Source organism: Lethenteron reissneri, chromosome 26 (genome assembly GCF_015708825.2).
Source record: "Lethenteron reissneri isolate LAM-NWPU_2019-01 chromosome 26, ASM1570882v1, whole genome shotgun sequence".
NCBI classification, from domain to species: domain Eukaryota; kingdom Metazoa; phylum Chordata; class Hyperoartia; order Petromyzontiformes; family Petromyzontidae; genus Lethenteron; species Lethenteron reissneri.
This window is the reverse complement of record NC_083804.1, coordinates 2,444,953-2,472,029: the sequence shown is the minus strand read 5'-3', so window position 1 is coordinate 2,472,029 and position 27,077 is coordinate 2,444,953. Positions and strand designations below refer to the sequence as shown.

At 43.7% G+C, this 27,077-nt stretch overlaps 1 protein-coding gene across 17 annotated transcripts in view; it reads right to left on the bottom strand.

The window, feature by feature from the left end:
* The window catches only part of LOC133347466 (myelin transcription factor 1-like protein), a 277,688-nt gene that overhangs the window by 45,831 nt on the left and 204,780 nt on the right, over positions 1 to 27,077 (bottom strand). For all 17 annotated transcript variants that reach the window (XM_061559746.1, XM_061559740.1, XM_061559744.1 and 14 more), the window contains 2 exons: positions 11,638 to 11,769; positions 10,189 to 10,279 (listed from right to left, as the gene is read on the bottom strand). In XM_061559746.1, the coding sequence (XP_061415730.1) occupies positions 10,189 to 10,279; positions 11,638 to 11,769 (223 nt within the window). The remainder of the gene's footprint in view (positions 1 to 10,188; positions 10,280 to 11,637; positions 11,770 to 27,077) is intronic.

The following is a 27,077-nucleotide window of genomic DNA, read 5'->3' as shown; positions in this document are numbered from 1 at the left end:
CCGTCCTCAGGTGAGGACGGCTGCTTGCGTTGTGGCCGAAACGTCGTGAGAATTATTTTATTATGTTTTATTTTTATTATTTTATTACTTCCCTTCTACGTGACTTTACCGAAAGAACCAAGAAGAAGAAATAGAGGTCACTTGAAGCATCTCAGGAGCGTGTCGACGACACCGCGAGCCCTGCTCTGTGAGACCCACCGCGTCCCCTCGTCCTCGTGATGCCAACGGCGCAATTGGAATACGATTGCGAAAAGGACGGCACATTATGTCCTCCGCTACAACGCTTTAACATTGCGGCAATTGCATTGTTATTATTACCCAGGATATGTCGCTATTTCATGGGCGCATATTAAAAAATATAGATTAATATACTAATTATATCGCGGGACTTCAACATCAGTGACGAGTGACATCTGAACAGGTCATGGACACCCCTCATTTCTTTACGAACCCGCAATGACCAGCGTGGTGAAGTATGGTCAAACACCCCTCGTGATCAACACAGCATGGGGAGGCCTTTATCCAGCAGTAGCTTGACAAATAAAGCTAAAAATTTATTCAATACATTTCCCACTAAACTTAGTTTTAGTAGTATCACGAATGTGCTCTCTGCTTAAAGAAGCCTTCTTTATAGAGATATAAATGGGACCATAAGTTACGATATTCATACAGAGCATTCATCAACCCCTACTGCGATAACTTGGATGCTCCTGCTAAAGTGTTATGAGAATCGGTGAGGCTTTCGTGGGTAAACTGTTGAAGTCATGACAATAAGAGCATCCAGCACACACAGCATGCCTGAATGTCTAACTAATTTAAACTGATTATACGCCCAGACAACCTTAACCCAGTCAATATCGACCTTGAGGTAGAATTCGGAGCGATAGGTTCTTGAACTCACTATCACAATGAGCGATTATCACCAGGTCATCGGAACACATAACAGGGTAAACCGCCCCAAGACAGCAAGTGGTAATTAATCAGCATCTAATTGCATCTGTACCCCATCTGTACCTCACGAAACTATTTGGGCAAAGGTGATGCTAAATAGTACAGGAAACAAATACATTCCAGCTATATGCCTGGACAGATAGAGACCATATTCTTAGGTTTTTTTCGGTAAAGTCACGTAGGTAAAAAATTAAAATTAATAAAAGTAAAATAAAAATAAAAAAAATAGATAGAGACCAACAAAACAATATCATCTTCAAAAATGTTTACCCAAGTAAAGCATCAGGCAATCTCAAAACATTATCAGTCGTCTTGCTCGATATGTTTGGCCAGTTCCTCTTGGGGTATCTATTTCATTCGTAACCTCTGGGGGTACACCGACATCACGTGACTTCAACTACTCGCAGCTTTCAATCTGACTGCACAAACTCGCATCGCAGTTTAAGTGAATCGCGCAATATATCCAAACGCTTTCGCGAACATTATTATTCATAATAGAGTGTTTTTTTTTTGGCTTAGATCGCTTATGTGTAAATGTGTCATTAGCCCGCTACCACCCGACACGGCCAAATGGTGAGGTTTCTCCCGAGGCACGTTTAGTTTACGTAATTGGTCGTGTCGGGTGGTGGTGGGTGAACGACACATTAATACTTACGCGATCTAACCCCCAAAAATACCTCTCTAATGACTTCAAACGCATTACATGCGACGTCCAATTAATGTTCGTAGTTGTCCGAATAAATTTCGCACTGCTCAGGACAAAGAGTACCTTACAATGGTGTAGCACCCACCCAAAAGATATGATTGGGTCCATGTAGTTCACGCCCACTATCCAAAGCCATTCCCAGATTAACCTTTCACAGCACTGAAAAAAAAATAGAGAAATGATACTCTGTTACTAATTGCTCTTGGTACTTGTGATACTCTTGGTACTCTTGGTACTTGCCCCTTGCTCTTAGTACAGCGGTATCAGCGACGCACACGGGAGAGAAAACTTAATTTGGAGCTTTCGTGACTGCAGGAATTATTCTTTGGTTCTTTCGGTAAAGTCACGTATAAAGATAAAATAATAAATTAAATTAAATACTAGCATACGACGTTTCGATTGCAACACAAGCAATCATCATCATGTATAAATTAAATAGAAACACAAATCTAGTATACTTAGAAATGTAATGTAATACAACAGAGAGTCGGATAACAACCAGAGAGGGTGTTGACTGTTATGTTATCCGACTCTCTGTTGTATTACATTACATTTCTAAGTATACTAGATTTGTGTTTCTATTTAATTTATACCTGATGATGATTGCTTGTGTTGCAATCGAAACGTCGTATGCTAGTATTTAATTTAATTCATTATTTTATCTTTATACGTGACTTTACCGAAAGAACCAAAGAATAAAACGGGAGAGAGGCTCTGTAGCACCGGGAGCATTCAGAGTGTAAATGATCGTTACGGCCACTGTTGCTTAAAGTTAGCGATGCAATAACAGCAATCACATTAACGATATTATATATTTGGTTCTTTCGGTAAAGTCACGTAGAAGGGAAAGAACCAAGAAAATGAATCCCTGCAGTCACGAAAGCTTTAAATCGAAATTTTACGATATTATAGTTAAGAATAACCAGTAGAAACACTGCAACTTCGAACATGTGTTATTATACACATATTTTTGTAACATTTATTTAGTATAACACGTAGGCTTTCGCGACCAATATCATCCATAATAGAGGTTTTTTGGGTTAGATCGTGTAAATATATAAATGTGTCGTTAAAACCCGCCACCACCCGACACAGCCAACTCGTAAGGGTTGTTACGTAAACAGAACGTGCCAATTCGTCACTAGTACAGCACACCGGTGTGTTGGAGAGCCAAGCCACAACATTTACAAATGGCTATACTAGTGACGAATTAGCACGTTCTGTTTATGTGACAACCCTTATTAGTTGGCTGTGTCGGGTGGTGGCGGGTTTTAACAACACATTTATATACTTACGCGAACTAACCCAAAAACCTCTATTATGGATTGATATAATAATTATTTTTCTTCTTTCAGTGTTCTGATGAATATTACTTTGCTGATATCTGCTACTGCAATAACGGAAAGGAATTGAATGCACATGCTAATTAAGAACATTTATCAACAGAATATCCCATGTTGACGTGCTGAGGATGCTGGGAGATAGGTGCGGCTACTGAACCCAATGATGTCTTGCACTCATTTTAGCTTTGCGATTTGTTTAAACGTTGCATAGATACAAAATAATGAAAGAAACCGTTCATTTTTTTTATCACATGTCATTAAATAAGAGATGTTTTCGTGGCGATATAGCGATCGCGATAATGATAATAATAATAATAATAAAAAATATCACCATCAATGCTTGGGTACCACTGCCAAAGCAGCCCCGTATGTTTGTTGGTTTTCAAAACGAACCCATTTCTTTAGTTTAAAAATACTACAATAGATTCGAGGCCACTTTGCAATTAATTTTATCGTCGCGATTCAACATTTAAATTGTGACTCAAAGTGCATCTTAAGGATTTGAAATTGATATAGATAAAATGATTAACGTCCAATTAAATTGTAAATTAATAGCACTCTGTAATTAAAAACGTGAATTCCAAATCAATCACATTGCATTTTAATGAAGGAATTACTGCGGTCATAATCCCTTTACTTGAAGAGTACAGCATGCGTGGATATGAGGACTTTTGCTGAAAAGGCACAAGAGGAAGAGGTGGGACCATCAGAGTGGACACTAAAGAAGGTTGAACAACTCTGCGAGGCATCGTTTTTGATCTTTTTATTCCTGTGGTCTTAGGGTGTCCATTAAGCATTCGACAAATCCGAGGCCTTGTGTTGAGAGAATGAGAAAGGGATGTGGCCATTGGCCATGGAAATTTAGGCAAATCTAACGTATGGTTGGGGTTTTGCGTTGATTTAAAACGGAGGCACTGTTCTGCGGTCTTAGCATCTTTGTACGTATCAGAACCCACAAGCACAGTGGAATGGCGAGTGTTCTTTTTAGCTCACAGGATCCATCGCAAACTCAATCGTGGAACGAAGGGGTTGATTTAGATACATCCACCAGCATGAGCAACACATTTAGTAAGTGGGGCTCAGCACAGTAGAGTTGCCAGAAAATGTTGGAACCGTCTGTTGGCTCGTGTCATTCAATTTTGGTGGCACAAATCGTCTTAGGCTGCCAGAACGATAGGCTGGAACACTCGAGGTGCCCTGAACGTTGATCAGAACCGTCTAACATGCCAGTCGGCGGCTCGACGTTGAGCAGAATACAAATATCTTGGAGCCATGGGAGTGCAGTGACGTTAAATAACTTGCATTTTTTCCATCTCTGCGGGACGTTGGACACGTACACAAGCATACAGCCCGCGGTGGGCCAGGAGAAACACAACACCCGCAGAGAGGCCACTACCCTCGCAAGCAAGCAAACTCACGCACGCACAAAGCCATCCTTACAACCACCACGTCCGCATTGGTATTCTACGCCCGTGCAGACCTTAGCAGAGCGCTCACCAGCAGCATTCTGAGCAAGGCACCTGGAGAGTGGAACAGCACTGTGTCTACACTCATTCGGCTTGAAGGAGGTGTCGGGAAATTTGACAGGAGGCAATGACACGCGCTGCTCTGACTGACTACCATGTAAAGTGATTTCATAGGGCTTGGTGTTAACACATCTTCTGAACTAATTTCTTAGAGCAGGGTAGGGTGCAGCAGGGTGAAGCCTGCAGTGCAATTTATTACGAGTTGTACCACTGTCATCGGCACACCACCCCGCAAACGCCAACGTGGAAACAATTGCGTACGGGCATGTACAGACACGTGTACCACCTCCATTTGGTGGAGCGAGAATGCAGCACTAATGAATTAATAATGCACTGTGCAATGAACCTGGTGAACCGAGCTCAATTACCGGCCGCTGGCGGTCGACCTGAGGTCACCGAACCTGTTTCAGTGCAGCTTGATGAAGGGCACCGCCGTTGACCGACCGGTATGGTGAAGAATGGTCAAGCAACCGCCGTGACTGACAGGGTGCGGAGAGGCTTTGATCCGGCAGGGGCTCGGAAAAGCACTGGATGCGTCACGTAAGCAGTGGCGGGAAGAAAGGAGGACTGCTTATCAATTCGTAGGTGCCCTCGTGTTTGTGCCATCACCCACTTCACCTCGGCGGCCGACTCGGTATGCGCGCGAAGAATCAGATGGAGGAGGAATGCACGTGGAAGAAAGGCGCGAGAGTGAAACCAGGAGACTGTGGCACTTCCAGGAAGGACAGAGCGGCAAGCAATTCCTTCGCTGGCTGCTCTGCCACTGATGGTACAAACGGAGTGTGGAGCATCTTGTCGCGCCTTCTTCATGTCCACAACGGAACACTGCCACGCGACGTTACACAGGTCTGCCATCGCCAGTGCCACCGATGAAACCCACAATATTGAACGGCGCAGTATAAATATCCTTCCGATATTAGGAAGCCACACAATGGAACTGCTTTTTGGGTTGAGTTTTGTTGTCCTTACCCTGGCACCTCCGATTAGCACGTTTGGCTACGTACGGTGTGAAAGAAGTTCAACATAGATATACACGTGCCTCACATAGCATTGATCTAATTGTGCATTATGTACAGATGTCTGACTGCTCAAAGTCCAACATACAAATAACAGTCCACCATTTTCAGGCGCACATCAACGCTAACACACAACATGCACAACAAACATCATGTGCCCTCTGTGAGAGTTTAAAAGGTTTTTTTTTTTAAGACCGCGATGTCAAACTGTTGACAACGTTTGCACATTTACAAAACACTCTCGCGTTAAAAGCAGCTTTAACAACTGCTTCACATGTAAGACAAGGGTTTCAAAAATGAAATGTAGAATGGCTCCATGTAAGTGGCTATAACATATATGTAATGCACACTAATGATTATTTAATTACTTTTCTGAGTGCATATACAAATACTCCTGTCAAGTGGTTGACTTGCATCAATATGCTAAAAGCCTGTCTCAAGACCAGCAAATCCTGCATAACACTTTACTCGTATGTTTATGAGCTCATATTGTGCCATACGCTCTTTTAAAGAAGACAATCAGAATGGTAAAGTGTGATGTAATTACAACTTTGCAGAGAGCCAACAGCAAAGGCATATGACAAAGCCCGCATTACCCTTCATATTGTGATTTAGACCATTTATAACACTGTGTAACAACATTTTTTTGTTCCTGGGTATTAAGTGTTATTTCCTAATTGCTTATGCCTCAAAAGTACAGAAAATGGCTATTATTCCCCATAAACTTTGCTTTTGTGACCAAGAAATATATAATGCATGAAAAATGTTGCGAGAATCTCTTACACATTGGTCATGGGTGAAATAAATGCCATTTTGTAGGATGGTACAAAGGGGAAAACAGAGCCATGTGGTTCGCTATCCCAAGAATTTGGCAGGAACCCACTGACCACTCAAGCAACTGCTACTTCTGCATGGTGGACCCTTCCAAACGTCGGAATGGCAAGAATGCACCTGCTATCACGTATCCGGACCTTCCTTCATCAATCTCCCTGGTGCCACACTGCCATGAGCTCCCCGTACCCACTCTTCCGGAGAGAGAGCAGCCGTCTTTAGAAGAGAGCAGCAAGTCAGAGAGAGAGGAAGACGTTGTAGATCCAGGTGACAATTTCAGAGGTAGAGCTGAGGAGAGAAACCCATACTACCCCAACCAAAAAGACCTCAACAACTTGATCAGAGATCTTCGTCTCACCAAGTCCAAAGCCGAACTTTTGACGTTTATGCTCAAGTAGTGGAACTTGTTGGATGAAAGTGTGCAAGTCGCAGATCAGAGGAAGCGTCACCAACCTTTTTTCAGCTTCTTCACCCGTCACATTGTGGCTTCTGCCACAATGTGACCAGTCTGTTCGAGGCAATCGGAATCGCCTGTAACCAGAATGAGTGGCGCCTCTTCATTGACAGTTCATCCAGGAGCCTCAAAGCCAGGCTGCTCCATAATGGTAACAAGTATCCGTCTCTTCCCCTGGCTCACTCGGGGCACCTCAAAGAGGATTACAACAGCATCAAGACCTTGCTGGATGCCTTGAAGTATGATGAGTACGGCTGGCAGGTCATCGGAGAATTCAAAATGGTGGTATTCCTGATGGGTCTCCAAAGCGGTTTTACCAAGTTTCCCTGCGATCTTTGCCTTTGGGACAGCAGGGACACCAAGGCGCACTACCACAGGCGGGACTGGCCACAGTGGACCGAGTTCTCTGTGTGGAAAAACAACGTCAAGTGGGAGCAACTGGTGGACCCCCGGAAGGTGCTGATGCCACCACTGCACATCAAATTGGGCCTTATGAAACAATTTGTCAAAGCTGTAGATAAGGAGTCGGCAGCTTTCAAGTACCTTCAAGACTTCTTCCCTAAGCTGTCTGAGTCAGAGGTCACAGCCGGTGTCTTCGTCGTACCACAGATAAAGAAGATCCTGGAGTGTAATGAATTCCCCAAGAAGCTCACTCGTAAGGAGAAAGCGGCTTGGGACAGCTTTGTCGCAGTGGTTCGTGGCTTCCTGGGCAATCTCAAGGTCGAAAACTACGTGGAGCTGGTTGAGACTCTGGTGAAGAACTATGGCACAATGGGCTGTAGGATGTCCCTCAAAGTCCATATCCTTGATGCTCATCTTGATAAATTCAAGGAGAACATGGGAGCGTACTTGGAGGAGCAAGGTGAGCGCTTCCACCAGGATATACTGGACTTTGAACGGCACTACCAAGGACAGTATAACGAGAACATGATGGGATACTACATTTGGGGGCTGATTCGTGAAAGTGATTTACAGTATAATCGTACATCTTGAAAAACCACACATTTCTAAATCTTTTGTAGTCATTTTTGTATAATTTTAGTATAAATACATGTAATTTTGATTCATGTTGGTTTTTTCTTCAGGTGAAGACGGTCGCTTGCATTGCGATCGAAACGTCGTGATCTATTATTTTGTCTACCTACGTGACTTTACTGAAAGAACCAAAGAGTATGGATTCCTGCAGTCACGAAAGCTTCAAATTACGAAATAACACTTACCCAGGAACAAAAATTGCGTTACATAGTATAATTATCAAATGCGTTCAGTTCCAAGATAGTTGTAGAATTGTTTGCATGATTGTATAATTGCCAACATACTGGGAGGCTGTTAAACATCACAAAAAAGGTGTAACGTGACCTCACCGTTGGTCAATGGTGGATTACTTGAGATGCTCACGCTTGCAAGTGCTTCTGTAATTATTCACAATGCGGTGTTTGGTGGAATTAAAATGTCACTCTGCTGCGGACGTATACTGTTCTACCTTTAAATTGACAAGCCTTATCCAGACACACGGGTCTCTCTTGCTGCTACACATATGGCTTATATGATACCCATGGAAAAAAGGCCAGCCAGTTCCTCCTCTGTTATTGGTATTCTAATTTTATCAGCAGTAAACAAGGTGCTTCTTAATGGAACGGTGGACAATGTAATGATACTCTGAGTGGATAAGAGGGTGAAATTGTGAAACTAAGTATATATAAAATCTAGCTAAGTCGTGCTGTTTTAGAACACTTGACTCACAATTGCAAGTTTTTAAGTTGAATTCATAGTCAACTTGTTTCTATACTGTCTGCGGTTACGCAATGCACATCTTAAGCATGTGACTATGACTAAACACGTGTATGATATGGTTGTACTGGGAGTTAGGCATGGGTATAATACGAATGTACCAGAAATTCATCAGGCTCTGTGATATGAACCCCAGAAATATTTTCTAGTTACTGTACATCTCCTGCAGAAGAAGCAGAGGGACAATATCCCCCTTGCTCGGCAAACATATTTTCTCAAAAGTACATTCAGCGTCACGAAACAATAACATTGGTATTTACATAGCACGTAACTAAAAACTGCATAAAATAGCACACGGAAACATGTAAAGATCACACACCATCTGTGCATATGCACGAACCATCAGCATTTCCTGAAGAAGTGCATTGTGGTCCTCTCGTCTTCAGCCACTATCTCAATACATTTGAGGCAATGTGACCAACTGACAGTAGCGGTGACGCAGTGATAGACAACTCTGGACCAGTTTAATCATATTTAGGACTCATTGGAACAGTGCAGTCACCAATGCACGCTGCTGAAAATTCTGCCCCGGGAAAACATACGTGGAGTCCCCTTCTTGTTTTCCAGTCTGCACAATTCTGGTTTTGAGAGCAGATGGCATGAAATGTCTGCGTATTTGTCCTCGAGAAATAAAATGTGTATAATTACGTTTGTAAAGCACCAATGGGTAAATATATATGCACGCAACAGGGGAATACAAAAAGGGTAAGTTGCATTCACTTTACTTTCATATTTATTGAACTAAAGGTGCAAGGTTTCTTCAAACGTGTTTATTTATTTATTAAACCTGACTTAAACGACAACTTTCTCGCATGTGGTTTAAGATTTTTGTCGATATTGGTGAATATCCTTGACAAGAGCTACTCATTAGATAAAAAAATCCTTTCTATAAACTGCTTTTTGTGTACATTTTTTGGTCCTTCCCCCACGCCTCGGATTAACACGGTTGGCTACGTACGGTGCGAAAGAAGTTCAACATACAAACACATACATCACAGTCTCCCTAACGTTAATCTTTACTTACACCAGAGAGTGAACACAATCCAACGATTGTCAATGTCAGCTGGTAATTCAGCAGCACTTGTTTAACTAGCTTGGCTCTGCTGATGAGACCCAGAAAATCAAAACAAATGTTGCTTGATAATATTGATCTGGAGAGCCGTTAGGCTAAACGATAAAACGATAAACTCTTTTTTTATTTTAATAGTTAAGGCTCACTGAGCTAAATAGCTATTTTTCAGAAGCGGTCTGGCAACAAGAAGAAGTGGCTTATCATGTAGAAATGTATAGCAGTCAAATACTCTAAACGCGCGTTTCTAAATGTGGAGGGGAAAACTGAAGGACTTGGAGAAAAAGATCCACGCGACAATGGAGAGAGAGAACATGCAAACTCCAAATATACAAGCGTGAGGGTTGGGATCGAACTGACCTCCTGTATACCAAGCGAGGCAGTTGACATCTTGCGACCGTCGCGGCAAACAAACGGAGTTCTGCCCACAGTTAATTTCACCGATAGCGGTGCACGTGGTCACCGCACAGATGATGTGCGAGCCGTCCGGTGCGTACGTACCTCCTGTGGGAGTTCCTGTTGCTGTTCACGTGGCCTCTCCCGTTGCAGCCAGGCGTGGGACACTTCAACACGTTTTCATGCAGAGCGAGGACTGGTTTCACGTCGGGTTTTGTCAAAGGGTGAGCAATCCAAACAAAAAGCATAGAATTAAAAGAGCATGTTAAAACGGTTACACTGACCATTCGACCCGCAAAACACACATTCACACATTCAATGCGGTAGGCTGATGGACTCACACGCTAATTGAGTAAATCAACAGAAGCCCCGTAAAGACAGTTTGCACGACGCAAACTTTGTGCGTGTAAAGCAAATTGCAACTTTGTCAGAACAAGGCAACCGCGCTTTTCGTAATTTGACGTTGACAGAAGGTTTGCAACAGCCCCATTCATCAATTTCTATTCAAACACCGCTATGGTCAAAGTTCAATTAAGGCTCAGTTGGGAGACCAAGTAATTTCAGAAACGAAGGGCGAAGAATGAAAAAGATGCCAGACCAAAATCTATCATTGGCAAAGGGTACCATGGGTACGATGCAGTGAAAAAGGGGAGGGGGGAGGTGCCCAGTCCTCATTGCAGGGGATTTGTTAAACGAACGATTCCTGTAAAAAAAAACAATAAAACTCCCGAACAATTACAAATATGATTGTGAAGCACGTTCACACAGACGATGATGGTATTTAAAGAGTTGCCATGGTGTAAGAGTTCAAAACAGTAATGGATGATATTGGTGGCGAAAGCGACCAATATCATCCATAATAGAGGTTTTTTGGGTTAGATCTTCTTTACGCGATCTAACCCAAAAAAAAAACCTCTATTATAGGCCAGAGTTCTTCACTCGTTTTCAGAGGGGGGGCACTTTCGCCGATAAGACATCGTCAGTGTGAGGGCCGCTACACATTTGAAACCACCGGGGGCTTGACAGTAGCACGATGATGGAAGGTGTTTTCAACATTTGTGTATTGTCGGGGGACTGCACGTCAGGGTCCTCCCTGAAGGCCCACCAGAGGCCGCCAGTGACCCGCGGGGCCTTGCAATGAAGATCACTGCTGCTGTGTAGGTATTCCGCAGTGAGTGTGTGTCAGTGGGTGTGTGTGAGGAGCGGTGGTGTAGCGGTTAGTGCTACGCTGCACTACGAACCCGGCGAACAGAGTTCGATTTCTGCTCACGGCCAACACCAGTGACCAGTATCTGAATCTGTCCTGGGCCTCCCCTAGGTCGACTCAGCCTCAAATGAGTACCTGGTGCGGCGTGTAAAACATGACCATTGGGGAGACAAAGGCGGCCGTGCGTGGTGTTGGCCACCCACTCCCTCGTGTGCCGTGCCGGCCTTCACAGCTGCCACTCGCTAACAGCCACTTGCCCCAAACAGTCCTTTAGGGCTACACGGGGAATCCTTTGCCTTTGCGAGAGCGTCTCTGGCGGTATTGAGGAGCGAGAAGAGAGGGCTTACTCTCGGGCGGGACGCGATCCTTGTGCGGGCAGCCCGAGAGGCTCCGGTGGTGCGGGTAGAGGCCCGTTGCGTGACCCGTCCCGTCACAGCCAGGAGTGGGGCACTTACTCTCCCTGCGATCCCCACGCAGATCTGAGACACACGGACAGACACACACAGACAGACACACAAGACAAATACACACAGACACACGCACAGACACACACACGCACAGACAGACACACAAGACAAATACACACACGCACACACAGACACACAAGACAAACACACACGGCATTGTGTTTTAGAACATGTGGAAAATGTCACTAACTCGAGCAAAAGTCAGTTTATTTTTTTGCCCCCCCCCCCCCCCCCCCAGCGTTAAATAAGAGTTCTAAAAATCACTTTTTACATTTTGTAAACGTCCTCATTTTGATTTCTAACTGACCTTGTTCAAATTAAATTCCTGGAGAAATAAATCGTTACACTTTGTGGATTTTAAAAATCTGTATTAAAAGAGCACGTAAATTAGGGATCTCTACGACACCCTATAGCTGCAACAAAGTTAAGTAAGAGACGCCAGCGTGGTTAAATGAGGTTTGTAGGTATGGTGCACTATCAAAAAATAGACAACACAGCCTCTCGTCCCGCTGTGCTTTGCGTCATGGGTTGTCTACGGAGTTTTGCGGCCTCACGAACAAGAAACGCATTTCACGTTATGCCTCGGGGATGGTCCCTGCACTGGTGGGACGCAAACAGAGCGCGGCTGACGTTGCATCGATGTCACCAGAGCGCTATCTTTGACGCCGTCATATCTACTAAAGTCTACAGCAACGGGTTAGCAGCGCCGATGGAAACTTGCAATCCAGAGGGTCGCCGGTTCAACTCCGTCTCACGGTGCGGCAGTTGAAATAATGGTGAGGGGGCAGTTGAAAATGTAATTTAAATCACCCCACCGACCCAGCAGGGCAAACGTGTTCGCCATAGATAAGTCAACCAGCAAGGGTCGCGTGTGTTGGGGTGAAATGTGGGTGCTCCCATCTCAATCCGTCTGGCTTAGTATAGAAGAGTCAGGCCAAATGTACTCTCTATAGAGGGGCACTTCCACGGCTCTGCCTCCAGTGTCAGCCCTTCTGCCAGCAGTAGCACGAGCAAGCCATTTCAGGGCTGCGCATTTGCCTCATTACAGAAGCTTTAAACTCACAGCCTGGGACGCGGTAACTACAGATAAGAGCCATTTGGTGTGTGGTCTGCCTCTTCCTTTAATAACAACACATCATATGCAGACCAAGAGACCTGTGATAAACTCTATAATACTAGAAATATAATGTCCAGTGATTTACAACACAGAGTTGAATGGTACACGTTGATTTCCCAAAATAATTACTGCACTGTATACGGTAATAACAATGGTTACAAATGTACAGCTCTTTGATCAATCCACTGTTGGATGTCCTTTGTCCATACTTCACCACGCTGGTCAATGTGCGAGTCGGTTCAGTGTGGGAGTGCGTTGGTCTACGCTGGCTGACAGTCAAAACTCAGGTCTCCGGGTTCCGTAGCCCAGTGCCCTCCAAACATTGTGCCGCCTCGAAAATGTCCCCCACTCCACGAAAGTAAAAGGGTGAACATTTCGCCTGAACGATTTAACAGCATAATGTTAATAACACCAGCCGAAAAAACTTGTCTTTAGCATCGATATTTTTTCGATTTGAACTGTTACTGTCATATATGAAACTTAATTTACAAACATTTTGATAACACACACCGTAAGCATAATAAAGGACAAACATGTTATGCATTTAAACCATATTCTTTGGGTCTTTCGGTAAAGTCACGTAGATAGGTTCAAAGAAAATAACAAAAAACTACGACGTTTCGATCGCAACACAAACGGTCGTCTTCAGGGAAAAAAAACATGTATAAAATGAAATTACATAGTGTCACGAGAACAAAAAGTGGCCATTATTCCAAATAACATTATTTGCAGCATTTTCAAAATATTTGTCAAATACAAGGCCTCCATCTTCATTCTTCTACCAGGGTCATTTCCACTCATCATCAGCCATCATCTAGCCACTGCTCGTTGACCAAAGTTCAGATTTAAATTGGCACAGATGTGTCATGGCTCAACTCCAGGAAAAAACTTATCAGGAATGTCTGCTTAACTGGTAGTCTGTTTAATTAAATTGCCAATATCACTGGAGAATAATCCAGTCATGAAGGCTTTGTTAGAATAGGCGCGAACGTTTTTTCCCAAACATATTTTCAGTTGGTTTGAGAGTTTGTCAAAAACTTTTATTTTAACGCCCGTCACTTTAACGTGTGGATTCCGCCATGTGCTCGTGCACAAAAACAGCAGAACGCGTGCCCACGGGCGCAAGTTCCACATAATTGCGCAAACTTTAAAGCGTGTAGCCAAAATGTGTTGCCGTAGTTTAGAAACACCTTAAGGATAAATAAAGTAAAGCCTTCTTTCTGTACATTGCAGAAATCACAACATGACTTCGTTTGAAGAAAACAATTAAAGGCCATCAGCCTAATTAACTTCTTGCTAGGACGTTGCGATGACAAAATACAAACAAAAACGTCCACCAAGTGGCATTTGTGTTATGTTGTAATTTGCAAAATAGACATACTGCACCTCATTATTACAAATCACACTGTTCTGTTGCAGATAGATATACACATACACACTGAAAGCATAATATAACATGCGGGACTAGGAGCGTTATTCTCATACATTTTACACATTTAACCCATTCGCTTTGGATGCTGATATTCATCACGACACGTTTGGTTTTTGGGTGAAACGTGCCATGAGTAATATGATGTCACCATGCAACCTGACGCATTTCTCTTTGTACGTGTAAAGTTTCCATCACCTTCAAATAAAATCGACGAATATTCAGGCCTTGGAAATTTTGTGCTTTAGGTTTTCGCACTTGAGCATCTTATTTTCACCCATCTATTTTCACCTGGCGATCACCCACAAACAATGCATCCCTCGCGTGACGTGCCACCCACGTCACTCTAGGGAGCACTGGGATGCAGCACATCGTAGTCCGTGCATCGCCTTGTTATTGTACGACGGACGCATTTTACGTCTAGAGATGATCACATCGGTAAGCTCGTCGTCTACCACTGCACCACGTCAAAAGTAATTCCACTGGGAAGTGAGGCTTCACACGACCTCCCGTGTCAATATATTCGCAACAAAAGTGGCAAAGTTGGCGGTCAAGGGGCCTGGTTACACGTTGTAAAATGTTTCTTTTCAACAGATTTTTGGCAACAGCAACAACAAAAATCGCGGTCACCAACAATGGGGCGAACCACTGTCAATCAATGTGATGCATTTTTACATTTCACTAACGTGGGAATCTGGCTCACAAACGAGCCGGCGCCATGTAGCCTCCAGACCCGTAATCTTTATTCTGCTTTTTCCTAGAATTGAGACCATATTATAATACTGGAAGTGATACACTTGAGGTCATGCGTGGTATTGTCATATTGCAGAACGTGACAAATTCACAACATGATACATGTAATTGCGATAACTGCGATATGGTCACAGTATCACAATAACATGGGTCATAATAGGATGCTATGCAACTCCAAACATGAAAATGGTACGAGCAAATGTTTTAATGGGATCATATTCTTCATTTGCCCCAATTTAACTGTGGAAATGATCGGAGAAGTGTACTTGAAAGAGCCCTCTGTAACTGTCTTGCGATGATGCACAAATAGTGGGATAGTACTTGCGTAATATTTGTTTCACATGAAGCCCCGATTAAACATTAAAATGTTTCTTGCTTGTCTATTGCTCCAATGTTGTTCCCGGCGTGCTATCAGCATCATTGTCACGAGACAATGGAGAATACATTCAGAACTCTCGCAGAGAGGCACATCCCCCCCAGATGTCCATGACATCCACGACTCCATCACAGCTTCTATTTGTCAGAAGTAAACGCTGCCGTGGGGGAAAATCTGCTTCGTAACTTTGGACCGCATCAAAGAAGTGGAGAGCTGGTTGTTTGAACAAACTTAGCAAAGCTAATTAGTCAATTTTTACACTGAAATGAAATACTCCAGTCATGGAAGGATGCCTCAATCATTCTGCTATTCAGCATGGGAGCCAAAACGATTTGAATAATGACAGATTCACTATTCTCCTACCACACATATATAAAATGTTCATGAACATAGCAAACTGAATGGACAAATTAGAGGCAAACCAACCATATATTCCATTAATACGATCGTAAAAAAAGAACATCAAAACAACATTATGACTGAGTTTTGCAGACTATAAAGAGGGTATTTGTCTCGGTGAAAATGTATGCAGTCATTCAAGCTGTCAATAAAAATATCTATAAATTATCAGTTCATTGTGGAATTGCATGAAAAATAACAAAATAAAAGTCAGCAGAAGAGTCAGAGAGATGTACTCTCAACACGACTATTCACATTGACGGATTTTATATATATATATTCCTGGATTGGAGAAATAAGAGGCATAAATATAAAAGTATTAATCATCCTTCGCGTGCTGAAAACATAGTAATTTTGAAAACCAATGGAAATTAACTACAGGAAGTTATTTAAGAATGTATAAAAGGCTCCAAATAAATTAGCGATACAAATGTCAAGTACAAAAGGTTTAATTTTCGATTTTAATATTATTGGTTCTTTCGGTAAAGTCACGCAGAAGGGAAATAATAAAATAATAATAAATACAACATAAAATAAAATTCTCACGACGTTTCGGCCACAACGCAAGCAGCCGTCCTCAGGTGAAGAAACAGAGCTGTCGGAAAGGTTTGCTAAACAATCAAAGGTATGTATACAACCCAGAACTATTGGATTGGGACAAACGCCAGATGACAGGACACTGTAAGAGCAGAGCTTGAAGGTCAGGCATCTACATTCAACCAATTACGGGACCCAGCAGACATGGTGACATTAGACCACTCCGATGTTATATGATCATCTCATCTCATTGTGACTTGGCTTCCCTGTAGAATAAAATGTAAAATGGGGAGTCCCCCCCCCCCTCTGCCTTCTAGACAGACATCATAAAATAAAGTTATTCATAAACTATATTTTGACGATACTGCATTAGCAGTGGTGCACAAGCACAAATGACAGCAACAAAACTATATACATTCGTTCAAAAAAAATATGTAATCGTCAATGTTTTAGGCAATGTCCCTTCTTTTGTGTACCTTTCTTCATAGCCGAGTTTATTTGCAGAGTTAATGTTCATGAATGGTAAATTATATGGTTGTAAGGGTGACAAAAGAGAACGCAGGGCAGAGAGAAACAGAACTGGTCAATTGAAGCAACCATTATTTGCTTCGTGAAATAATGAAATGTGAATGAATGTAGGCGTCATGGAGGGCAAGTCAAGTTCGTAACGGCCGTCATGAGTTTGCTTCAACTGTAATCGTGTACACCTGTTTAATTGTACTTCTTCGTTCACACAGAACGCAACGTTCATTGGCGTGAGAATTGTTTAGTCGGAGGCAGGGTGGCGCCTTGGGGCAAGACGGTTCTGGATTCGATTCCCAACCTTGGCGCCTTTCTCTGCGCAGTTTGTTCTCCCCAGTTCTGCGTTGGTTTCCTCTGGATTCTCCGGTTTCCCCTCAATGGCAAAAACAAACATACAATGTAAATGGCATTTGCTAAACATCCGAAAACATTCTTGATTTAAAGCTTTCGTGACTTGCAGGAATTCATACTCTTGGGTCTTTGGGCCAAGTCACGTAAATAAAAATAATAATAGATCACGACGTTTCGATCGCAACACAAGCAATCTCTCACCTGAAGTTGATTGCTTGTGTTGCGATCGAAACGTCGCAATCTCTCACCTGAAGTTGATTGCTTGTGTTGCGATCGAAACGTCGTGATTTTTTTTTATTTACGTGACTTGGCCGAAAGACCCAAGAGTATGTATCCGAAAACTTTATCTGCAAAAAAACGTCTTGAGACACAATGAGGCTATTCATAATACGAATAAAAACGAGTTTTTTTTTCTTTCACCGCATCCGCCAAGCCACGTGATTGTCGTCAGAAGTCACGTGGTGGAGTGGCGCGGTGAACAAGATGGCTGCGGTTGGAATGTCACTCGAGCAGACGTCAAACAGAGATGCAGTCACGTGTAGAAATATTAATCCAAATTCTGTTGTGGTTTAGCTAACGCGTACCAAAAAAAAAATTGAAGTAATCCTTTTCAGAAAACAAATACTGCGTCTCCCTTTATATGCTTCTCTCAAAATACGTAGAGAAAGCTTGCAATAAACAACAGAAACAATATTGTTATTCTTGAGCCACAACTCTTCTGATACATTTCTCAACTTTGCACAACTCTTAGCTGCTTCCGTTTAACATCGCTTTCATCTGCCATGTCCCCGCCGACTCTGCTGTACAGGCCCTGATTACGCACTTTTATCAACTTTTAATTTTGACGGCTCTAAACCCTCCCCAAGCCATGCCAGGACCACAGTTGTGTGTGGGGAGTGACCCACAGTGAGCTAGTAAGCTGAGGTGTGGACTCGAGTCATGTGACTTGGACTCGAGTCAGACTCGAGTCATGAATTTGATGACTTCAGACTCGACTTGGACTTGCATAACAATGACTTTGTCCCACCTCTGACTGGTGTGGACTCGAGTCATGTGACTTGGACTCGAGTCAGACTCGAGTCATGAATTTGATGACTTCAGACTCGACTTGGACTTGCATAACAATGACTTTGTCCCACCTCTGCTAGTAAGCGGAAACTTCTACACTTGTGCCGAATCAAAGTCGGTCACACCTTGGGAGTGGGGCCTGTACATGGACGTGTCAAGAGGGCATGGCAGCCCATTCCACTCTCTAATATATGTGCACAATAATTACCTCCATTCTGTCGCTTTTTCCCCCACTTCCAAACGTATGCACAACATTTAGAGCGGGACTTTTTTGGTGCTCGAAACTTTTCGGGAGCGATGAAATGGAATCACACACCGGCACTCACGTTGAGAGGTTGCAAGTAATGATGAAAATGGTGAAGACAAGGATGGTGATGGAAACAATGCCGTTGATGATTGTGATATTTTAATTTAATGATGAAAACGACGGCGTTGTCACCACGACTGATGCTGATGTAACTTCTGCTGCTGCTGATAAAGATGACGAAGATGATGCAGAGAAGGTAGTGTTGCCTGGAAAGCCTCACGTCCACAACCTCGTCTTGAGTGTTTAGTATTTGTGACGAAACTGGCGCACCCTGCTGGCGGGGTACAACACTCACAATGTCCGCACAAATAGATTCAAGAATCTACTTTCTGCACTGTCTTCTGGTCATCTGGCAGCCACGTGATCCACCTGCCCATACACGCAAAGTGACATGTTGCAAGCATCATGTGCACAGTGCCTAGGGGAGGCTCGAAACAGGTTCGGATGTTCACGGTCACTGATGTTGGTCATGAGCGGGAACCGAACACTGCTCGCCGGGTTCGTAGCGCGGTGTGCTAACCAACACACTTCCGCTCCAAAGACAAAGATCCCCCGTATAGCCTGAAACAGACTGTTGGGGCAAGTGCTGTTAGCGGGCATCTATCAAGGCCGGCACGGCACACGAGGGGGTGGGTTTCCAGCACCACGCCCGACCGCCTTTGCCTCCCGAGTGATGTTTACACACCGCACCAGGTACTCATTTGAGGTTGAGTCGACCTAGGGGAGGAGACCAAGGACCGGTTCAGATAATCGTCACCGGTGTTGGCCGTGAGCGCGAATCGAACTCGGGTCGCCGGGTTCGTAGCGCAACCGCTGCGCCACCGCTCCCCACATATAAACACAACATGACCCGGCCATGGCTAACATCAGTGGCAAATGATATCGGAGCTGGACCTGGTCACCCCCACTTGACCTACCCATATTTGACCAGTGTGGTGAAGTATGGTCAAGCAGCTCCATGACTGATATGGTTTTGGGAGGTCTTCATCCAGCAGCGGGTTGACACAGGGCTGGACTTTATATTTGTTAGAAATAGTTTATTATCACCAAAATGTTAAGAGAACCTCTGGCTGCCAGCCCTTTAACCGGTGGCCTAAGCATCGCTGCTCCTCGGGTGGGCTGTCTTTACAGCCTTTAACATTGCTGTTTAAAAATGTTTTAGCTTTGATCTTCCAAAATAAACAAATAACATTTATTTGCCAAGCCAGAAAACAGTGGCTCACGAACTGCGCGACAAACCCAGTGACTTGAGTTAGATTCCAAACATCAGTGGCACCTGTGTTCTTTGCCTGGTGGAGTGTGCACATGGTAGGTGCACATCTGTACTCGAGCGCTTTGCAAGCAAGGCTCGCTGAATCGCCACGGGATAGGGGTCGGCGTGAGTTTGTGGGTTTGGGATATGTTTGAATCATCAGCTACAGAAGAGTCATCATCATCATCTTCTGGCATCATTGCTGTGTTCAATTAGTGCAAAGCCATCCTTCGCTTAGCACTACAATATGAAAGTCTCAAATGCACATTTGCAATGCGCACTCGCGCGGGGTACACGGCTGGGATTGGGGAGCTCGACATTGTGGGATGCGGGCAACGTCATCACGCCGTCACCACCACGCACTTCGCCGAGCCGGCCAGCCAGTCAGGCAGGAATCCAGGCAAAAAAAATACAGCCAGCAAAACAAAATTAGTTCTAATACAATATGACAATTGTGTAGCATCTGCAAGGTTAAATATCACGGAATCGCCACAACTTCTCGTCAATGCAAGCTAACGGCGAATTTCACGTTGCTTGGCTTCAGCGACGAAGAGGCAGGCGAGAGGGGCGATATAAACAAAAAATGGATAACGACAGCTGTGATGGCTGCCTTGTGTTAATGAACAGAAATATGAAATTAATATTCACCGCACGACTGATGCAATATAACGTGTGTTAATGATGATCCTCAATGCGACCTTATCTCAAGATGATGTTCAAAGATGGGATCCATCACTCGCACCTCCGATTAGCGCGGTTGGCTACGTAGGGTGCGAAATAACTTCGACGTAAATACATGGAGGGAGGGATGTGATTGGGGGAATTAATTTATTTTGAGAAAAGTGTTTTGGTATGGGGCAATGGTGGCTACAGGGCCATTGCACAAGACTACGTTATCGGAGGGGGGAACTCAGGGTCGAGAAGATCACAGGGAAAGAGAGAAGTCAGCAGTACAGACAGACGGCCATGGGAAGAAGTTCCAGGCATTCAGAGCAACATAGGAGAAGGGACAACCTTGCACTGAGTGGATGTTGTCTATGGGGTTGTGACATAAGGCAGCCGTTGTTATTGCAGAGGGAGGGTAACAGAGTGAACGGAGTGCCATAAATTCGGAGAGGTAAGCAGGGGAAAGTCTACAGAGGATTTTGAAAGCAGTAAATGTAATTTTGTAGTTTCTCTGGGGATTCTGGAAGCCAATGGCAGGGATGTGTGTTTGGGTTTTCGCGACCAGCCTTACAGTGGCGTTCTGGTTTATTTGGATTTTCGAGAGTTATGGGTTTTGTTAGGCCACAGAGTAGAACGTTGTAACAGCCAACGTTAGAGCAGACAATAATGAATACGCATCTCAGCAGAATAGGGAGTAGGAAAGTGGTGGATATAGGCAGAAGCTGAGCAGGCTGAGGATTGAACCTCATAGAGAATACCAAAACTGGTGGGTTTTTAGGAAGAAAGTAAAATATATTGTAGAGTCAACGAAGAAGTAATCTTAGGGGTTTTATCAGGATCAAGAGATACGTATGCAGGATATGCCTGCGGTCTTTAAGGTGTTCATTGAAGATGCATTGGTTAATTATGCTACAACTGGCAGTTACGATTAGAACAGGGAGAGAGAACCATGGTCAATGGAGAGGTACAAAGATGACAGAGTTAAACACCATGGATGTAGAGATTTCAAAGGTGGTGGGAATAGATGAATCCTTCCAACGATGTTTCCAATTGTAGCGGGGTTAATCCAGATGTGGAAGTTTGCAGGAATTAATGGATTTATTTATAATGTTTCAGAATCAGCATGGCGACAGTATTACTAAGGGGCAAGAGGAACCAGATGATGGCAAGAACAACAGCTGCGATATTAGCAGATCGCGGCGATGTCACCGTCGGAGGTGAGCAGCAGGGGGGTGTCAAGCCAAGGCAGTGGCGAAGCAAGAACAGGACAGATGCGAGGTGGAACGCAGACTGGAGGAATGCCATTCCACATTGTCTCGACGTTTTGGAGCGATAGCCAGCTGATTCTTCACATCTTGCAAGTGGAGGTGACGCGAGAAAGAGTTTGTTTACAATGGGCATGGCATAGAAATAACGATGCCGTCCCAAACATGTATTTTGTTGACACATTTGGGCTACTTTGATATCGTTAAAGAAGGCATTGAGATGGCACAGCAATCCCGATCTATGTTCGCCAAACGACGTATGTGCTTCCTATTGTATGTATCGTAGCACTTTTTAGTTGTCAATTAATTCATAAATCCTTTCTTGCAAACGTTTATATGAAGTCATTTTATACGCGAAGATAATCATTAAGTGCCGTTTTAATTTCGTCACAAACTGATAGCAAATGTGCGTCATGTAACAGCCCAGTAAAAGCGTTGCATTTGTCCGTTTTGTTTTTTTATTGAGCAAATCTTTGCAACACAAATGATAATGCGGCGCAAAGCCTGTCTGAGCCTTTCTTAAAGAGGCCGCACTGCTCCTGCCCTGGTATTCCTCATCTAGGAAATTGAATGTCCAGTACGCTGCCCACCATGTTTTTGGCTCGTCTACAAGGGCCCATATCTAGAGGTGCCACTGCAAGAAGGAGGGGTGGAGTGGTGGTGGGGCGAGAGGGGCTGGGGGCGAACATTTAAATAAAAAAATGTAGCCGTGAAGCGAAGTGCCCGCCATGCGACAGACGGGGGATTACGTCTCCCAGTGCTGCGTGGATAGAATGCAAACTCTGGCTCGTATGGCAGCATGCCCACAACCACACATTTCTGTGGCTGGGGTTTTTTTCATTCGGATCTTGGCCAAAGGATTTTCAAATTAAACATCACCACACCACTGCTGGCAGAGAGGTATTCTAGCAGGCTCGTCTGACTGCTGCTTCAAGATTAGATGCACTCCAGTCACGAGCCAACCGTAGTCAGATCCTAATGTTGCGAAATAATGAATCATTCGGAGCTAACATTTATGTAAGTTTCATACCGACGTCATTGGCAACTGTCATGCCCACACGGCCCATGCTGCTGCTATAGCCCATGGGCCCTTGTGTGGGCCAGAAATCTGTTCCACGTGTGCCTTCATTCTACTTCACTCTCCCGCCTATTTGTTCCACTACGTCCGCCAAGAGATTCCACACCTTTTTATGCTCAGCATCATTTACATCGATGTCCCTTTTAGCAATGTGTTGTCCACGTTAATGCCTTCAAAACCTATACATATATTTGTTTCACAATTATTATCTTCAGGGGGGGGGGGGGGGGTGTCATTGCTGTTTTGTGTGTACGTGTCTGCGGTTCCCAAACTTGACCTTGTGACCCCCATATTTGTAAGTAATCCCCAAACGTACTCCCACCACTCCAAAGTGCAATCCCCACCGTGCCCCCAAACTCCCACCTCTCATCTTGGCCTGAAGATTCGAGTCCGGCTTTCTTCCCAGCACCCCAATTGTGTAGTCCTCCATTCCCCTCAGCAAACCCAGCTCCGGCCCAGTCACGGTGAGCCTCCCGCTGACCCCTTGGCAAGCTTTCGGCGTGTGTATCGATTAATCAATTAAAGTTAACGTCCTATGTTCACGGTACATGCATGCGATTGTGCGCCTACAAATTGATGATTTAAAGTTAATGGGGGAGTATGCAAATTGCATGCTAATGTAACCTTTAGGCGAATGTAATGCACAAGACAGAACAAACAATACCAGAGGATATGAGACATCCAATACAAACAAAACAGCAGACACAATACAATTAATCTATTCTTGAGTAAAAGCATGACCCAGAAGCATGAATTATTGCTGGGAGGGGATAGATCGTCACTTTCCAATCAAGTTATTTGGAATCTTCCAGCCATTCGAGGCTTCTCTATTTTTCCCTCATGTTGTATTTGCTATATTGCACGATGTTTCTTTCTTTAACATTTCTCGAAGACGTATTTTCCATGCGTAGCACGTGTTTTCTTATTTGTTGCTCCAACAACACGACACTTTTGCTTATTAAGGCAGCTGTCGCTGACGAACTGTTTTCCATGTTTTTTCTTTTCGGCAGTTACACCCTTATCATTGACGACGAAGAGCTGAGAAGTTGAAGAAATTTGTTTTCGTAATTTGCTGCACCGTCGGTATTATAGAACAACAGAGTGTCATTATATGATTCGTTTTTATGTACATATAACATATTACTCATTAGATAAGAACAGGTATGAGTGCTTTTGGAAAGCTGAAACTGGGAAATGAAAATTGACATATCAATGTGTCTAAAGAAGGACATGTTAACCAATGTGTAATGCCTGCTGTGACGTGGAAAAGCAATAAACACCTTCATAAGCGTACGCATGCATAGACCAATAATGAATGCAAAAGGTACGCTTCATCTGCGAGGCTTCTATTTGGCATCAAATTTCACTCTGGCAAAATTTAAATACCACCTTTATAGTGATTCCTTATGACAGAAAAAAAAAACCCACCGAGGATTTCACAGTGACTGATGTACGTCGAGAACTCTCCAAACCTAATAGGCCTGGGGCCTGTGGTCCTCATGGCACACCGGGCACTGCGCTCAACACACGTGCCTCCACAACTTGCTCTTCAAGCTATCAACCAGCACCCACATGGTACCAAGAACGTGGACATCACCTTGAGTCCTGCCAGTCCCCAAAAGAGTAACCCCCACAAGTATCATCGAATCACCTTCGCTTCATTACAACGGGAAGCGATGGAATCTCTCATTCACAATCAGCTCCGCCATCACGTGCAGTCACGTCCTAGTGACCACTGGAATGGATTCCGGCAAGTTGGTTCTACAGGTCACCTCATGTCCATCATGTTTGGAGCTCAAGCCTTGTACATTTTCGAGTCTATGATCACAACCCTTGGCATTCCTAAAGCATTTGATCGTGTCCAGCATTGTGCAATACTTGCCAAGCTAAACATCATTTGTAACTCTAAATCATAAAGTCTGGACTACTAACGTTCTGATCTATGCAGCAATTGAACGTAGCCACTCTGATACATTCGCCATTAACTCTGGGATCCTGCAAGGCACTGTTTTTCCACCCAACATTATTCCAACTTTGGTCATTACGATTCGTCATCTTCCACTCACAACGCCATCAGTTTGCTGACGTGTGTAAAGGAGTGAGCTTCTATTGAGTCGCATAAGCCTACAGAGTCACGTACAACGTGCTTGAAGGAATTATGTCCCAGCAACCATCACCCCCCCTACTGCAAACACCTGACAGGACCCGACTGAAAAAGGGGTCCTGAGACGAACAAGTGTTATATATATGTACATATTTTATGGTTAACACCTATATCCAGCATGGCATGGGGAGGTCTTCTTCCAGTAGTGGACTGACATAGGATGGATAATTATTATATTATATATAAGTGTTAAAATAGCACGAAATTATCAGCCAAACTGCACGGATACCGCTGCAAGGTCGGAGAGAACGTACGAACAAATTCGCATGCAAATGCAGTTGTGCTGTGCACGACATGCACCAGCATATCTATTTTTACACAAGGGAGAGCACTCTCCTCATTACTGATACACAATTTGCATCATATGCATTACAGACTGAAGCGGTTAACGCTTCCTGTTTGATGGTGCATTCTCCATTTTTTCTCGTAATTGCTCCAGTCCCCAATGTTCATATGCATGCTCCGCATTAGCGCAAAACCCAGGCGAAAGAGGCTACAAAGCTGACCAAAAAAAAATCAGATCCACGGGCGAGATGGAGCATGCTGCTGGGCAATTCCATTAAAGGGTGCTATAATCACGAAACCCCCCCCCCACTCCCTCACCATACGCTTCAGTGGATTTGCCCAATAATGCATATGGTCTGTGGCTCTCTCCCCCTGTCTGGAACACCGATGTTTACACCGTTAACATGTCGACTGCATGGCCTGAAACGTGCAAACAGCGACACGTGTGTGAGATGTACACGCAAATTATGGAATCTGTCTTCACAATTAAACCGAGTGAGTTCAACCACAACGAATAGTACTGCTTAATGGAATATAATCGCAATATGAGGGACGAGTTATTCACACGAATCTCGTGGATGCAGACCTACGTAGGGATTTCGATTTAAAGCTTTCGTGACTGCATGGATTCATATTATTGGTTCTTTTGGTAAAGTCACGTAGAAGGGAAATAATAAAAATAAAACATAATAATATTTTTTTTCTTATAATAAAAATAAAACATAATAATAATTTTATCTTATTATGTTTTATTTGTATTATTGTATTATTTCCCTTCTACGTGACTTTACCGAAAGAACCAAGAACTACGTAGGGATCTTGTGTTACGTTTCCATTCGTACGGCTTGCAGAGGGAGAATACCGCTGTATTGGGATCCTAAGTGTATTGCTAATTCCAAAAGCTCACACAGCTGAATGCGACGCGTGGAGAGTTCATATACATCGCCTGCAGTGTTCATGCGCCTGCAGTGTTCATATACAGCAGTGATGATTCCTTGAGTTTATAGAGACCACGGCACTTTGTGGATACTTAGGGTTCATTGTTAATGCCTGAGGCGTCGAGAGCCAAACCAACACACACTTACAATATAAGGAGTCCGAAATGTCACTTTATATATGTTTTCTTTAAGGCCACAGTGTTATTGACAAACGTGTCTAGTTTTAGATGTATGGTTCAATTGCAATACCTACATGTGTGTTTCTTTGTACCTACCTTCTACTATTAACACCTACTCCAATAAAATTGGATAAAACTAGATGAAAACCAAATTACACCTTTAAATACTTAGAGTTGTGCATTCTATTTAAAAAATCGGCTCGTATTTCTTCTCTCTCTCAAAATTGGCATGAATTACTGTGGACCATTCATTGAATCTGCCAGCATGAGCAGTAGAACCGACCAGTACCCTGCTCATTCAACACATCCCCGATTCCATCACCAGTGCAGTGCAGAAAGGGGGAAACGTTGATTTGTTCGGACAATACTGTATTTAACAACAAAAAATCCGAAGTGGCCAATGCAGTTGCTCTTTCTTGTTTATAATTGCTAACCGCTGAAAGTATAAGCCAACCATAATACAGGTTTTTGTTTGGGTTAGATCGCGTAGATATGAATGTGTCGTTAAACCTGCCACCACCCGACACAGCCAATTAGTAATGTTTGTCACATAAGCAGAACATGCCAATTCGTTACTTGTACAGCACACCGGAGTGTTGGAGAGTAAATCCACAACATTTACAATCTGACTACG